The sequence below is a fragment of the Pelophylax lessonae genome (genome assembly GCF_965119305.1).
Source record: "Pelophylax lessonae genome assembly, chromosome: 11".
In the NCBI taxonomy this organism is placed as follows: Eukaryota; Metazoa; Chordata; class Amphibia; order Anura; family Ranidae; genus Pelophylax; species Pelophylax lessonae.
In genome coordinates, this window is record NC_138778.1 from 153,216,787 (window position 1) to 153,232,631 (window position 15,845).

The window sequence follows — 15,845 nt, forward strand, 5'->3', positions numbered from 1 at the left end:
TTCCCCAACACTCATGTGACACACACTGGGATTATCCTTGTGGACCTTGGATGGTTACGTACTTAGGAGCATGGACTTTGAATTATGTTTGCTGCAATATATGACATAACTATATCTAAGGACGTTGCTTTCCATTGCTATGACAAAAAATTGCGAAGCATGGACTTTTATTTCATGCTTGCTATTACATTCTATAAGCTCAGGCCATTGGCTGGATTACACGTAGTATATTGATGGTGGCTATGGTGCAAGAAGCTACAGCTGTGTCTATGGGAGTCTCCTTATCCTAAAGCAGGAGTCTCCAAACTTTCCAAACAAAGAGCCACTTTCCTGTGCTTCAGACTTGAGGGGGGCCAGGCTGTGGCCAGTGGAAGTAGAAAATGCCAGTGTCAGTGGGAGTGAACAGTGCCCCAGACATGGTGGTCAGTGGGAGGAGGAATAGAGCCTTATTTTTGGTGTCATTGAGAGGAATAGTGCCCTATCATTGGTGTCACTAGGAGTAATAGTGCCCCATTATTGGTGTCACTAGGAGTAATAGTGCCCCATCATTGGTGTCTCTAGGAGTAATAGTGCCCCATCATTGGTGTCACTAGGTGTAATAGTGCCCCGTCATTGGTGTCACTAGGTGTAATAGTGCCCCGTCATTGGTGTCACTAGGAGTAATAGTGCCCCATCATTGGTGTCACTAGGAGTAATAGTGCCCCATCATTGGTGTCACTAGGAGTAATAGTGCCCTATCATTGGTGTCACTAGGAGTAATAGTGCCCCATCATTGGTGTCACTAGGTGTAATAGTGCCCCTTCATTGGTGTCACTAGGTGTAATAGTGCCCCTTCATTGGTGTCACTAGGTGTAATAGTGCCCCTTCATTGGTGTCACTAGGAGTAATAGTGCCCCATCATTGGTGTCACTAGGAGTAATAGTGCCCTATCATCGGTCTCACTGGGTGTAATAGTGCCCCATCACTGCTGTCACTAGGTGTAATAGTGCCCTATCGTTTCTGTCACTGGGAGCAATAGTGCTCCTGTTAGTGTTCCAAGGAGGAATAGGGCAACCTCATTGGCATTAGTGGGAGGAATAGTGCCCCATTAATCCTGGCAGTATAAGAAATAGTGGAGGAATGGTGCCTCATCTTTGGTGTAAGTCAGAGGAATAGTGCCTCACATCAGTGGGAGGAATTGTGCCCCAAGGGCCAGATTAATGCAAGGAAAGGGAGCAGGTCACAGTTTGGAGACCACTGTCCTATGGGAACATTTCTTGCTCCATTTATGAGGAATTGTATGTGCAATAGCCAGTATGGCTTATTGTGGCATGTGTCCTTTTACTTCCTCTTTCTCCCCCTCCATCTTGGAATATTCATGCACATGCCTAATGTAAGGGGAGGCTATGGGGACCCCGATGTAAGGAGGGACTTTGGGATCCTAAGGTAAGGGGAAACTTTGGGGTCCCTATTGAAAGTGGGGTCTCTGATGTAAGTGCAAACTCTGGGGACCCTGATTTAAGGAGGGGGAACTCTGGGAACCCTGATGTAAGGGGGGACTCTGGGAAACCTGATTTAAGAAGAGGGTACTCTTGAGACCCTGATGTAAGGGAGGGATGACTCTGGCGACACTGATCAAAGGAGGGAGAACTTTGGGGGGTCAGGCCTGGGGGGGGCAGGTGTAAAACTGTGTAAGATGGCTACCCAGACACTGTATACACCTGCATGAACGAGGTCTTACTGCTTCCTCCAAAAAAAAGACCTTCATTACCTCTGTGGTAATAAATTGTGATAATACCTGCATCTTTCCTCTCCACATCAGTGATATTTCACCACTACTGGAGAAAAGTTTTGCTAATTTATTACGGTGATGTACAGTGATAAGCAGCAGTAATATCACTACAATGTGAGGAGAAAAGGATGGAGAGAAGAGCAGGGGAAGCCTTTTCAAGGTGCACACAGGACTCTGCGGGAGGAAACCAATGATCCTGAGAGAAAGGGTCAGAGGTTATTGCTCCAATATACTTGAATTACAAATAAAAACCCAGACATAGCCTCTTGTTATTGCTACAATTTGTATTATAATAAGCCCCCACAGTACAAGTATTATATTACCACTTTAGCCCCAGAGGATTTGGCTGCCAGGCCCCTTTTTTCAACTTGGCACTGCGTGATTTTAACTGGCAATTGCGCGGTCATGCAATGCTGTACCTAAAATAAATTTACTTCTCTTTTTTTCCACAAACAGAGCTTTCTTTTGGTGATATTTGATCACCTCTGCGCTTTTTATTTTTTGCGATATTAATAAAAAAAAGAGCGAAAATTTTGAGAAAAGAATTAAATTTTCAACTTTGTCTTTTAAAAAATATCCAATATACTCTATTTATGTCATATATTTTGGCCAAAATGTATTTAGCTGCATGTCTTTGACAAAAAAATCACAATGAGCGTATTTTTATTGGTTTTCGCAAAAGTTATAGCGTCTACAAACTATGGTGTAAATACTGGAATTTTATGCAGCTTTTACTTTCTGACTGTCTATCTCATTTCATGAAGTGCTAAAATGGCAGGGCAGAACAAAACCCCCCCAAAATTACCACTTTTTGGGAAGTAGACATCCTAAGGAATGTCCTGAGAGGCATGTTCAGCTCATTGAATATTTAATTTTTTTGTCACAGGTGTTTAACCACTTGCCTACTATGCACTTAAACACCCCTCCCATCCAGGCCAATTTTCAGCTTTCAGCGCTGTCACACTTTGACTGACAATTGCGCGGTCATGCTACACTGTACCCATATGAAATTTTTATCATTTTTTTCACACAAATAGAGCTTTCTTTTGGTGGTATGTAATCACCTCTGGGTTTTTTATTTTTTACAAAAAAAAAGAATAAAGACAGAAAATTTTGAAAAAAAAAAAAGTTTTTCTTATTTTCTGCAAGTAAATTTTGAAAATAAATTTTTCTCCTTCACTGATGTGCGCTGATGAGGCGGCACTGATGGGCACTGATAGGCTGCACTGATGGGCACTGATGAGGTGGCACTTATGGGCACTGATGAGGAGGTACTAATATGCCGCACTGATGAGCACTGATAGGCGGCACTGATAGGCGGCACTGATAGGCGGCACTGAGAGGTGGCACTGCTGGGCACTGAGAGGTGGCACTGAGAGGTGGCACTGCTGGGCACTGAGAGGCGGCACTGACGGGCGGCACTGATGGGCACTGATAGGCGGCACTGATGGGCACTGGCGGATGGCACTGGACACTGACGGGTGGCACTGATGAGCGGCACTGATGTGCAGCACCATCAGTGCCCACACTCAGTGCCCATAGTGCTGCCAGTCAGTGCTCATCAGTGCCTAGATGAGCAGGCACTGATGGGCACTGACTGGCAGCACTATGGGCACTGATTGTGGGCATTGATGGGGGCACTGATGGCGGGCACTGTGGGCACTGATGGGGGGGCACTGTGTGTATGTTTTTACCTTTTAGTAATCAGGGCACTGGTGATCAGTGCCCTGATTACATGTCTCTGTGTCCCCGGCGCTGTGAGGCTCCCTCTCCTTCCTCACACTGCAGTCTCCGTGTGAGGAAGGAGCGCCGGCGATGAGAGATGATCTCATATGTTTACATATGAGATCATCGCTCATTGGACGGCCCGATCACGTGGTGAATGGCCGCTGTGATTGGCCATTCACCACGATCTGTGATCGGCCGTGTCCAAGGGACACGGCCGACACAGATTTTCCCCGCTGCGCGCTCGCGGGAGCGCGCGGGGGGGGGCGTGTCACTGGGAGGCCGTTTAAAAACGGCCTCCCGAAAATTCAAGTCCGCGCTGCAGCCGTATATAGGCTGTAGCGCGGATGGGGGGAGGTTAAAAAATGACTGAAAAAAAATATATATTTTTTTTTTACACAAAGTTGTCATTGAAATGATATATTGCTCACACATGCCATGGGTATATGTGTAATTACACCCCAAAATTACAAATTCTGCTGCTTCTCCTGAGTACAGGGATACCACATATGTGAGACTTTTTGGGAGCCTAGCTGTGTACGGGACCCCAAAAACCAATCACCACCTTCAGAATTTCAAAGGGCGTACATTTTTCATTGCATTTTCTCACTACCTATCACGGTTTAGGAGGCCCTGAAATGTCAAGATACCACAAAACCCCTCTAAATGACCCCATTTTGGAAAGTAGACACCCCAAGCTGTTTGCTGAGAGGCACGGTGAGTCCATGCAATATTTTATATTTTGCCACAAGTTTTGGGAAAATTACAATTTAAAAAAAAAAAAAAAATTTAACACAAAGTTGTCACTAAAAGATAAATTTCTCACACATGACATGGGTATATGTGGAATGACACCCCAAAATACATTCTGCTGCTTCTCCTGAGTATTGGGATACCCCCTGTGTGAGAATTTTTGGGAGCCTAGCTGTGTACGGGACTCCGAAATCCAATCACCACCTTCAGGTTTTCTAATGGTGTAAATTTTTGATTTTACTCCTCACTGCCCATCACAGTTTCGGAGGCCCTGAAATTTCAAGATAGCACAAAACCCCCCCAAAATGACCCCATTTTGCAAAGTAGACACCCCAAGCTATTTGCTGATAGGCATGGTGAGTCCATGGAATATTTTATATTTTGCCACAAGTTCCGGGAAAATTATTATAATTTTTTTTTTTTTTTGTTTTTTTACACAAAGTTGTCAGTAAATGATATATTGCTCAGACATAAAAAATACATAAGCCATATTCTATGTCAAACAGAACAATGGACTTTTCTTATTTGCTCTCTTTTTGTCTGTTCAAAACACAATTGAAGGAGGCTTGTTAAATTTGTTCAAAAAATGCAAAAACATCTGCGAATCCTGACACAAAACTTTTGTGCTTCTAACTTCCTATACGCTCTGTAGCACTGTTGTTAGCATTTTTCCCAGCTGTCTCTGTGGATTACAGAACCCTCCCCCACATTTTAACCGTTTCTGGACCGCCCACCGCTTATATACTGTGGCAAGCTGGCCCTCCTGTGCGAACCGACGTAGGGCTACGTCGGTCACGCGCCTGCAGCTAGGGAGTGAGCGCACGCCGCCGGTGGCACGCTCTCGCCCCCACTCAGCAGCAGGGACTCCGATGCATGGGGCAGGTGGCTCCGATCGCTCCCCGCTGAGAGAGAAGAACGGTCAGCTGTTGTAAAGACAGCTGACTGTTCTTCTCCCTGGAATGATCACAGAGCGCCTGTGATCCTTCTATATAGGAATACAGGTCTCTATGATCATTTCACTAGCCCTGCCCCCATACAGTTAGAAACATTCCCCTAGGTACACATTTAACCCCTTGATCACCCCTAGGTTAACCCCTTCCCTGCCAGTGTCATTATTACAGTAACAATGCATATTTTTAGCACTGATTACTGTAGTAATGTCACTGGTCCCCCCAAAAGTGTTAAAAATGTCAGTTAGGGGTTTGCAATTTCGCAGTTCCGCTAAAAATCACAGATCGCCGCCATTAAAGTATAAAAAAAACAATAAAATTACATAAACCTTTCCTGTAAGTTAGTAGACGCAATAACATTCTCAAATTTTGGAAGATTGTTATTTTTTCTATTTCATTCTATTCTATTTTTTATTCTAGTCTATTCTTTTATTCTCTAATCTATTCTACTCGAATTTTAATTTATTCTATTCAAAATTCTACGATTATATTCTAATCAAATTTCAGAAGACGGTTATATTTTTTATATTTTATTCTATTCTGTTGTTTTTCCATTCTATTCTATTCTTTTCTATTCTATTCTATCTATTCTGCTCAAATTCAAATTTTTTCTATTCGAATTTCGAATTTCAGAAGTGAAACAAATTTTCTTCTGCTTCCCCCAGGGAAAGTGTCATGGAGGCTGAAGGTGCTTTAAAAATGCAAGCTACTGTACAAACAGATGGCGAACAAGATGGACCCCCCACATCCTTGAACCCAATGAGCTTTGAAAACTTTTCGCAAGTCGTCTTCCCAAACATTCAGAAGTCCTATCCACCTAAAACTGATATCCTATGCAGCTTTCACAAAAGAAAAGACTTTACATCTGGCATCAAAGACTGGATAGGAATTTTTAAGGTAAGTTGATTTGAAGTTATACATGGATACAATTATCTCTCAATGTACAGCTTGGATCCGAGTTAGCCCAAAATAGTGTTTAGTTAACTGCATTCATGTACACCTGTAATGTTTATCACACAAGTACTTCCATAGAAAATACATTTTACTTTAGAATTAGCAAATCTGGAAATTTAGTGACTAGAGGTAATAACATTTAATCGCACAGTGTTAAAGGTTCGGTTTTTGTTTTTAAAAATGTTATACTTAACCTGCTCTGTGCAGTGGTTTTGCACAGAGCAGTCCTGATCATCATCTTCTGGGGTTCCTCTCTGGCACTCCTGGCCCCTCCCTCCTGCCTAGTACCCCCCATAACAAGCAGCTTGCTGCAGAGGGGAGATTAAGGCGCTAAGGACTTGAGGCACCCCTGATGTGGGGCAGGTGCTCTGGGTGCCCGCTACTAGCACGCCCCTGCCAGGTGAGTTTCTGGAGCCAGTACTTTTTCTGGCACTGGGCTTCGGGACTCAACCAGGATCTGCGGGACACCTGGGATTTTGCATAAATCTCTTAACAGCGGCTGTGCCAAACGAGTGCCCCCCTGGGATTACTGTGCAGCAGGACAGCCATTATGTTTACAGGAAGATAGAAGATGGAAATACAATTACAAATAAGCAGGTGGCTATCCTGGATGCATTATTTTTAGGTATAGCTAAAACCAACATTCTTTATGATAGAGTAGGGAATGGTTAGGACCTCTTTTAGGTTTTTAAAAGAGTTTTAAAGTCAGGTTTGTTACCTTAATGCATTCCCTGCATTAAGATAAAAAGCCCTCTGTGTGAAACAGCCACCCCAGCACCCCCTAATACTTACCTAAGCCCTGTCTCTGTCCAGCGATGTCCACAAGTCCCTCAGCCGCCTGGGACTCTCCCTCCTGATTGGCTGAGACACATCCATTGCGCCATTGGCATCGGCTGTTAGCCAATCAGGAGAGGGGGCAGATCTGAACCGCAGCTCTGTGTCTGAGTGGACCCATAAAGGTTTGGAGGTACTTGAATTTCTATTAAAGCGGAAACAAAGAAAAACTAGGTTATTGGAAACTCAAATTAAAGAAATGCAAAAAAAATAGAACCTTCTAAAGAAACGACTGAATTTTGGAAATTATCTAGTGAGAGTAAGCTCATTAAATGGGATAAAGAGGCCTCAGACAGAAAAAATGATAACTTTGGGAGGGACTCTGGAAATTTTGCGCGTAAGGAAGTGTTCAGGCCTTAGGTTGGTCCATTTTGTCTAATAAAGATAGGAGATACTTACTTCAGTGTCTAGATTTCTGTGCTAATAGAATTTATTTTTGGTACGATCGTAAATTTAATCTCCAGGTCAAGGGAGTAGCAATGGGTACTCGGTTCGCCCCCCGTGTGGCCAATCTTTTTATGGCCCTTTAGGAGGAGGAGACAGTTTTCCAACATTGCCCAGAGCAGCTCATCTGTTACCAGGGGGATATTGATGATCTGTTCATGATTTGAGGGGGGGACCTAAATAGCCTTAATGGATAAATTTAATTTGAATAATAAAAATATATTTCTTACATGGAACATGGATATGGATAGAATGGCATTCCTAGATCTGGAGATATTTAAAGAGGGAGGCTGTTTTAGGACTCGTAATTATTTTAAGCCAACAGGCAGGAATGGATATATTCCCTTAGATAGTTGCCACCATAGATCATGGCTTCGTAACACTCCAAGAGGACAATTTGTCCGTTTGAGAAGTAATTGTTCTTCTGAAGCAGATTATATATCACAATCTCATATCCTCACCGATAGAATTCTACAGAAGGGGTATCAAAATTAAAGTTTGCAAAATGAAGTAGAGAAAGTAAAAAAATTGGATCGGAATGTTTTGGTCTCAGGTCCCAAAAAAGAAAGAGGGAGTAGGCATAAATGTAAAATGGTTTTAGACTACAATGTTCAGTTTAAGAATGTTGAGAGGATTATTTCTAAGCACTAGGGCATTTTATTAAGGGATGGAATTCTGGGTCCCGCATTGCCGGCCCGCCCTCAATTAATATAGACGGCATCCACTTTGAGGGATAAGATCGCCCCAGTGGTTGTAGATCCCCGGATTCAAAGGGAAAATACATTATTTTCTTTTCTATCAGGATTTTTTGCCAGTGGAAGGTGTTCTGCTTGCAAAAATGTAAAATGCAATATCAAAAAAAGGAAAGAGTTTTCTGCTTTTGTTACAGGAAAAAAACATAAAATGAAGGACAGGGGAACACGTAAATAACATTAAAAAAGGTTTTAAATCCCATAGTGTTTCTAAACATTTTAGGTATCACCATAATAGGGACCCCAGTGAATTGAGGTTCTGGGGAATAGAGAGAGTAAATAGGCATTGTAGAGGGGGCAACTTTATTAGGCAACTTAGTCAAAAGGGAGTCGTTCTGGATCTGAGATGGGGGTACCCTCAGGAACAAATTTAGGGTTCGACTTAAACTGTTTTATATTTGATAGATAACTTTTTGTAGTTTTCAGCAGTTCCATGTGTAATTCGATTTATGAATCTGAATATGTGTGTTGGAATTTTGATTTTATTAATGTTGTTTGGAATCATGTAAAGGATAGCCGCTGGTGCATATAAATTTGTTTAGATATTGTATATGGCTAACTCTGTTCTATGTGGGCAGGTTCCCCATAGGCTCAGTTTAGCTAGTTTCATAGCAAGGATTTTTAAATTTATTATCAAAGGGTATTGTGGATATGGGAGCTGGGCTCCTATAACTGAATGCCACCACTAGAGGACGTGTTGGCCGTAACGAGGTCTGTGGTTACCATGTGAGCGAGAGGGTGACTGTGGCTCCATCCTGCTGACAAAGTCCAGTAGATGTAACGCGTACGGGAGGAGGAGCCACAACGTATTACGTCACCTGCTGCTATCCTGTCTGGCCGGCTTGAGACCGGGGTTTGTTTTTTTTACTGATGCTGTGTATCAAGAGGACTCAAATGTGATTTCTTTATCCTAATAAAATGTGTACTTTTTAACAAATGGAGAGCACTTAGATTATCTATCATTTACATGTACATATACTTAAACAAGTGGAAGTCCAGGAGTTCCCGCTATCCTCTTCGACTAGGCAGGAGCTGGTTGGTTTAACCACTTAAGCCCCGGAGGATTTGGCTGCTAAAAGACCAGGGGGTTTTTTGCGATCTTTTACTGCGTGACTTAAACGGACAATTGCGCGGTCGTGCGACGCTGTACCTAAACTAATTTGACGTCCTTTTTTTCCCACAAACAGAGCTTTCTTTTGGTGGTATTTGATCACCTGTGCGATTTTTTTTTTTTTTTTTTTGATCATGCGCTATAAACAAAAAAAGAGCGTCAATTTTGCAAAAATAACAATATTTTTCACATTTTTTATATCAAATTCCCCCCCAAAAAAATGTAAAAATCAACATTTTTTAACATTTTTCGGCCAATTTGTTTTACGCTACATATGTTTGGTAAAAAAAATAGATCGCAAAAAGCGTATTTTGATTGGTTTGCGCAAAAGTTATCGCGTTTACTAACAAAGGGAAAGATTTTTGTCATTTTTGGTGTTTTTTTTTTTAACGCGTAATGGCGGCGATCTGCAATTTTTTTTTCGGTACTGCGACATTGCGGCGGACAGATCGGACCCTTGACTGACATTTTTGACACTTTTGGGGGTACCAGTGACATTACTGCAGTAATCAGTGCTATATATATGCGCTGTTACTGCAAAAATGACACTGGCAGGGAAGGGGTTAACTGTATTGGACAGGGAGGGGTTAAGTGTGTCCTAGGGGCGTGATTCTAACTGTGCAGGGACATTGCTATTGTTGTAAAAGCAAAGATCAACGGTCCTACATAGTAGAACCGTCTGATCTTCATTTTTACACCAGGGAGAATGATGGGCGGCTTGTTTACATAAGCCGCTCCGCCTTTCTCCCTTCACAGGAGTGATCGTAGTGTGACCGGCGGACATCGAGTCCGCCGGTCACACGCACTGACTTGTCTGTGAACGAGCCGCGGCGGGCGTGCGCCTCGGCGGGCGCGCACCCGCCCGCAATTGGCTCACAAGTCAGTGACAGGCGAGTGACGTATCCATACGTCACTCTACCTGGCCAGGGCTGACCGCCGCAGTATATAGTCGTGCGGCGGTCGGCAACCGGTTAAGAAGGGCGCAGAATGAGACGAGACCACCACTACTACATATACTGTGTCTACCTATATGGGATTAGCGCTTATGACCTCCTGGTAATACAGAGGTCATTCGATTGAGGTGAGCGCAGTGTTTGTCTGTGGGTGAAGTAATATATCACCTGAAGTATCGTGCTTCCATTTTTTCTTCACTGTTAGAGTGGAACTTGGTGTCTTTAATAAGGGACTTTTGGGATCTATTATGCTTGAGGTGATTGTAGCCGTATTAGTGCACTTGCGACAGAGACAATTAATTACTGTCCTCCATAATCCTTTTATTTGCACTAACATACAATTTTTCAGGACAAGCTTTCGGGGTATGTCCCCTTCATCAAGGTCCAAGCAGTACTCATTCACAAAAGTTTTAGCAGAATGGTAAAAAAAACAAAACAAAAAAAAAAAAACCCACACACAATCTCTAAGCCAAAGGAAAAAAAAAAGAGAAAATCAAACATAAACAAAAGGTACCTGGCAATGGTAATAAAACTAGCATAGTTAGTGAGATAAGACAGAGGGAGAGCTATAGACTTTGTGTCAAATATAAGGGAATTTCAGAACTATCCAGGAAAGGAAAACTTTTGAATTAAGAATGATACTTCTATTTGACACAAAAAATAACAGCCTAAATTTATATAGTGTAAAGTCTTCTATAGTGTGGTCCGGTTGTGAGAAATTATGCTCCACTGGTGTGCAGAAACTATCTTCTTTATGTTGCTTGATGGTATGTCTGTGCAAATTCATCCTCGCTAGCAACTTCTATCCTGTTTCGCCTAAATAAGATCCTTCGCTACATCTTTTGCATTGGATGAGGTACAGGACATTACTGGAGGTACAGCTGTATGATATTGAAGGTCCCGTTTTTGTGTGTGACACTTTTAGACAGATTGATCTGGTTGCACAGTATATTTGTGACTTCATAATCAGAATGAAGTTTCCTGCTGATTAGTTGATGTCAGAGGTTGGGTGGTTGTCTGAAAGCCAGTATTGGGGTTTTTTGGAATATTCCTTTCAGAGTTTTATCCTCTGTTATGATGGGTTGTAAATCTTTGATTATCTTTTTTATCCCATCTAGTGCTGGATTTTATGTGGTGACTAGAGGTACACGGTTATTTATTTTTTTTCTCTTTGTCTTGGAGAAGATTTCCTCTTTGGGTTTTCAGGGCCATGTTTATGTTGGTGTTGATGGTTTTGTCTTTCTAACCTTTCTTACGGAAGAAGTCTTCTAGTGTTCTGAGATGTTTATCTCTATCTTCTGGGTCTGAACATATTCGGTGGTATTTGATGGCTTAGTGGCTGTGTACGATGGCCCATTTAGTGTGTTGGGGGTAAAAACTGGAATTGCTGTCAATAGCTGCAACGGTCAGTTGGTTTCCTGTATGTCGAAGTGTGAAGCTTGTCATCCCTGATGTATACTGTGGTGTCTAGGAAGTTGACAAGCCTGTTAGAATAATCCATTTTTTGTTTGATAGATGCGCGAAAGGCGTTGATCAATGAGTAAAACAGTTTTAGATTTTCTTCACCTTCTGTCCATATGATGAAGATATCATGCTGTTCAGGAATTTGCCCTCCAGACCAGCCATAAAAAAGTTTGCATATTGGGGTGACATTTTACTTTCCATAGCAGTACCCATGCACTGGAGATAGATGTCATTGTTGAAAGTGAAGTAGTTGTGTGAAAGAATGAATTTGATGAGCTCTGTAACATCCTCAGCACTGTATTTGTGGTTTGGTGAGGATGATAAGCCAACCCATCCTTGTGAGGGATGTTACTGTACAGCGATTCTACATCCATAGTGACTAGAAGTGTATTAGGTGGTAATTGTTGTATATTGTTGAGCTTGTTCAGAAAGTCAGTTGTGTCTTGCAGGAAACTCGCAGTATTCATGACTAACGGTTTTTAACATATTTTCTACAAGGCCTAAGATATGTTCGGTAAGTTTATTCATACCTGTTATGATGGGTCTGCCTGGATTCCCTAGCTTGTAAATCTTGTAGAAGTCCCCAATTTCTGGATTATCCAGAATCACATTGATAAGTTCTGAATGTAGGTTGGTTGGTATTGTTTTAATGAGGCCTTTTAATTGCTTATTGAAATCCTGGTTCGGATCATAATCCAATTTTTTATAGTAAGTAGTATTTGCTAGCTGCCTCTGGCCCTCTTGTATATATTTATTTATATCCAACACAACGACTGCTCCCCCTTTATCTGCTGGTTTGATGGTGGTGGCTTGATTATTGCGCAAATCATGAACAGCTCTTCGCTCCAGTGGTGAAAGGTTGTATAAAAGTTTATTTTGCTGGGTGGATATCAGGGATGTAACTCGCAGTCTGAAGCTGTCAATATAGGTGTCCAGTTTGGGGTTGTGTCCTTGTGGAGGTGTGAGGTTGCTGTTTTTTTTTTTTGTCGCCTTCTATTGTCTTAGGATTCCTTTCATTACTGTGAAAATATTCTTTGAGCCTTAGTCGCCTGAAGAATTCCTCCATATCTGACAATACCTGTAAATTATCCAATTTGGTGGTTGGGCAGAATGTGAGGCCTTTGGAGAGGACTGTTATTTCTTGTTTGGAAAGTTTATGATTTGACAAATTGATGATTCCAAGTTCCTCTGTTATATCCACATTTTCAGTCAGGTCAGCGTTTACACAAGGGATGGATACCTTGGGATTCTGAATCGGATTCCAAGTCGCTGGTAGCAGGAGTTATAGATGTTGTATTTGTTTTATGTTTTGGTTGTATCCAAAATCCTGTTCTTGGTGTAGCTTCTCCACAAGGCCTGCTCTTGGTGTAGCTTCTCCACAAGGCCTGCTCTTGGTGTAGCTTCTCCACAAGGCCTGCTCTTGGTGTAGCTTCTCCACAAGGCCTGCTCTTGGTGTAGCTTCTCCACAAGGCCTGCTCTTGGTGTAGCTTCTCCACAAGGCCTGCTCTTGGTGTAGCTTCTCCACAAGGCCTGCTCTTGGTGTAGCTTCTCCACAAGGCCTGCTCTTGGTGTAGCTTCTCCACAAGGTCTGCTCTTGGTGTAGCTTCTCCACAAGGTCTGCTCTTTGTGTAGCTTCTCCACAAGGCCTGCTCTTTGTGTAGCTTCTCCACAAGGTCTGCTCTTTGTGTAGCTTCTCCACAAGGTCTGCTCTTTGTGTAGCTTCTCCACAAGGTCTGCTCTTGGTGTAGCTTCTCCACAAGGTCTGCTCTTTGTGTAGCTTCTCCACAAGGTCTGCTCTTTGTGTAGCTTCTCCACAAGGTCTGCTCTTGGTGTAGCTTCTCCACAAGGTCTGCTCTTGGTGTAGCTTCTCCACAAGGTCTGCTCTTTGTGTAGCTTCTCCACAAGGTCTGCTCTTGGTGTAGCTTCTCCACAAGGTCTGCTCTTGGTGTAGCTTCTCCACAAGGTCTGCTCTTTGTGTAGCTTCTCCACAAGGTCTGCTCTTTGTGTAGCTTCTCCACAAGGCCTGCTCTTGGTGTAGCTTCTCCACAAGGCCTGCTCTTGGTGTAGCTTCTCCACAAGGCCTGCTCTTTGTGTAGCTTCTCCACAAGGTCTGCTCTTTGTGTAGCTTCTCCAAGAGGCCTGCTCTTTGTGTAGCTTCTGGAGTTTTTTTTTTTTTTTTTTTTTGCTTCCTGTTCATAGCAAGTTTTTGCAGTTGTCTTTGTAAGGTTTCCATTTTATTCTTAATTTGATTGATGGTAACTTGATGCCAGCTGTGAAAAAGCTGAAGTTAAAGAGAGGATGGCTTCTACAAATGGATAATAATCCTAAACACACCTCGAAATCCACGGGGATTACATCAAGAGGCGTAAACTGAAGGTTTTGCCATGGCCTTCACAATCTCCTGACCTCAACATAATTGAAAATCTATTTATAGACCTTAATAGAGCAGTGCGTGACAGGCAGCCCAGAAATCTCAAAGAACTGGAAGACTTTTGTAAGAAAGAATGGGCAAAGATACCTCAAACAAGAATTGAAAGACTCTTGGCTGGCTACAAAAAGCGTTTACAAGCTGTGATACTTGGCAAAGGGGGCAGTACAAGATACTAACTCTGCAGGGTGCCCAAACTTTTGCAGACACCATTTTTTTGTTTTCAGTAATTTTGAAAGTGTCAATGATTGAAATAAAATCTAACTTTTGTTGACATATTATAAGAATGTCTAATCTGTAATTTGATGCCTTTTGGAGATTTTTCCATCTTTCCTTGGCTTCTTTATGCACATTAATACACATTTTTACCTAGGGTGCCCAAACTTTCGATCCCCACTGTATACTAACCTCCTGTGTCGAGTTGGTTTTGCACAAGGCAGCCTGGGTCCTCCTCTTCTCGGGTCCCTTTTTGCTGCTCCTAGCCCCTCCCTCCTGTCGAGTTATTTTAAAAAAAAAAGACTTTACAATCACTTTAACCACCTCCTTCCCAAGCCTATTCTGACAATTCGCTCCTACATGTAAAAATCTACTTTTTTTTTTTTGCTAGACATTTACCCCCAAATATATACGGTATATATTTTTAGCAGAGATCCTATAGAACAAAATGGTGTGTGTTGCAATTTTTTATGTCACACGGTATTTGCGCAGCAGTTTTAAAAACGCAATTTTTTTGGAAAAACTTTCATGAATTACTTTCATAAATTCAAAAAAAAAACAAAAAAAAACCAGTAAAGTTAGCCCAATTTTGTTTGTATAGTGTGATAGATGATGTTACACTGAGTAAATAAATACCTAGCATGTCAAACTTTAAAATTGCATCTGCCCATGTAATGGCGGCAAACTACGGTGCTTAAAATTCTCCATAGGCGACGGTTTAAACGCCTTTACAGGTTACCAGTTTAGAGTGGCACAGGAGGTCTGGTGCTAGAATTATTGCTCTAGCTCTGACTTTCGCGACAATACCTCACATGTGTGGTGCAATCACCGTTTTTGGTTTTTATTTATTTTATACAAAACAATTATTTTTTCCACTTAAAAAAAAAATAATTTGTAATAACTTTATTGCTATCACAAAGGGTGAACAACACCCCTTGTGGCAGCATGGGCCATGACAGGTCCTCTTTATGGACAGATTTGGGGCCTATTAGTCCCCAAATCTCTCCTCTGGCCCCCCCCCCCCATGCAGCTGATCAGACCGAGATCAGTCTCTGGCCAGGTAAACAATGGGGCAGAACCAGAAGTGACTAATTACTCATCGCTCCTGCTTTCCAGGGTTACAGAGAGAGAGGAGCGACCTCAGTTCCTCTCTCTCTCTGTACAGGGCAGCCATTGCTGCATCGCACCAGGCCTCCGCTATGGGACCAGAGAGCCCCGGAAATGTGGCAGGAGGAAGGTGGGACCCCATTAGCCACTCAGATCACTTCTGCCTTGTACAGAATTGACAGGTGCAAAGAATGATACCAGGATAATGCCTGTAGGTGCAGGCATCATCCCAGTATACTCACTAAAACCCAAGGACATACAGATAAGTCCATTTGGGGAAGTGGTTAATGCTATGTGTGTTTCCACTGAGGAGATTTAAATTCAAGACATAAAGTAAAGGTAAATTTCCCTATTGTGACACAGAAAGCAAAAAAAATGGTTTA

The 15,845-nt window shown here is 42.3% G+C and overlaps 1 protein-coding gene across 1 annotated transcript in view; it reads left to right on the forward strand.

The window, feature by feature from the left end:
* Window positions 1-5,861: 5,861 nt before the first annotated feature.
* The window catches only part of CALCOCO2 (calcium binding and coiled-coil domain 2), a gene marked incomplete at its 3' end in the record, with an annotated part of 104,754 nt that continues 94,770 nt past the window's right edge, over window positions 5,862-15,845 (forward strand). The window contains exon 1 of the mRNA XM_082272838.1: window positions 5,862-6,096. Within this exon, the coding sequence (XP_082128964.1) occupies window positions 5,875-6,096 (222 nt within the window). The 5' untranslated portion in view covers window positions 5,862-5,874. The remainder of the gene's footprint in view (window positions 6,097-15,845) is intronic.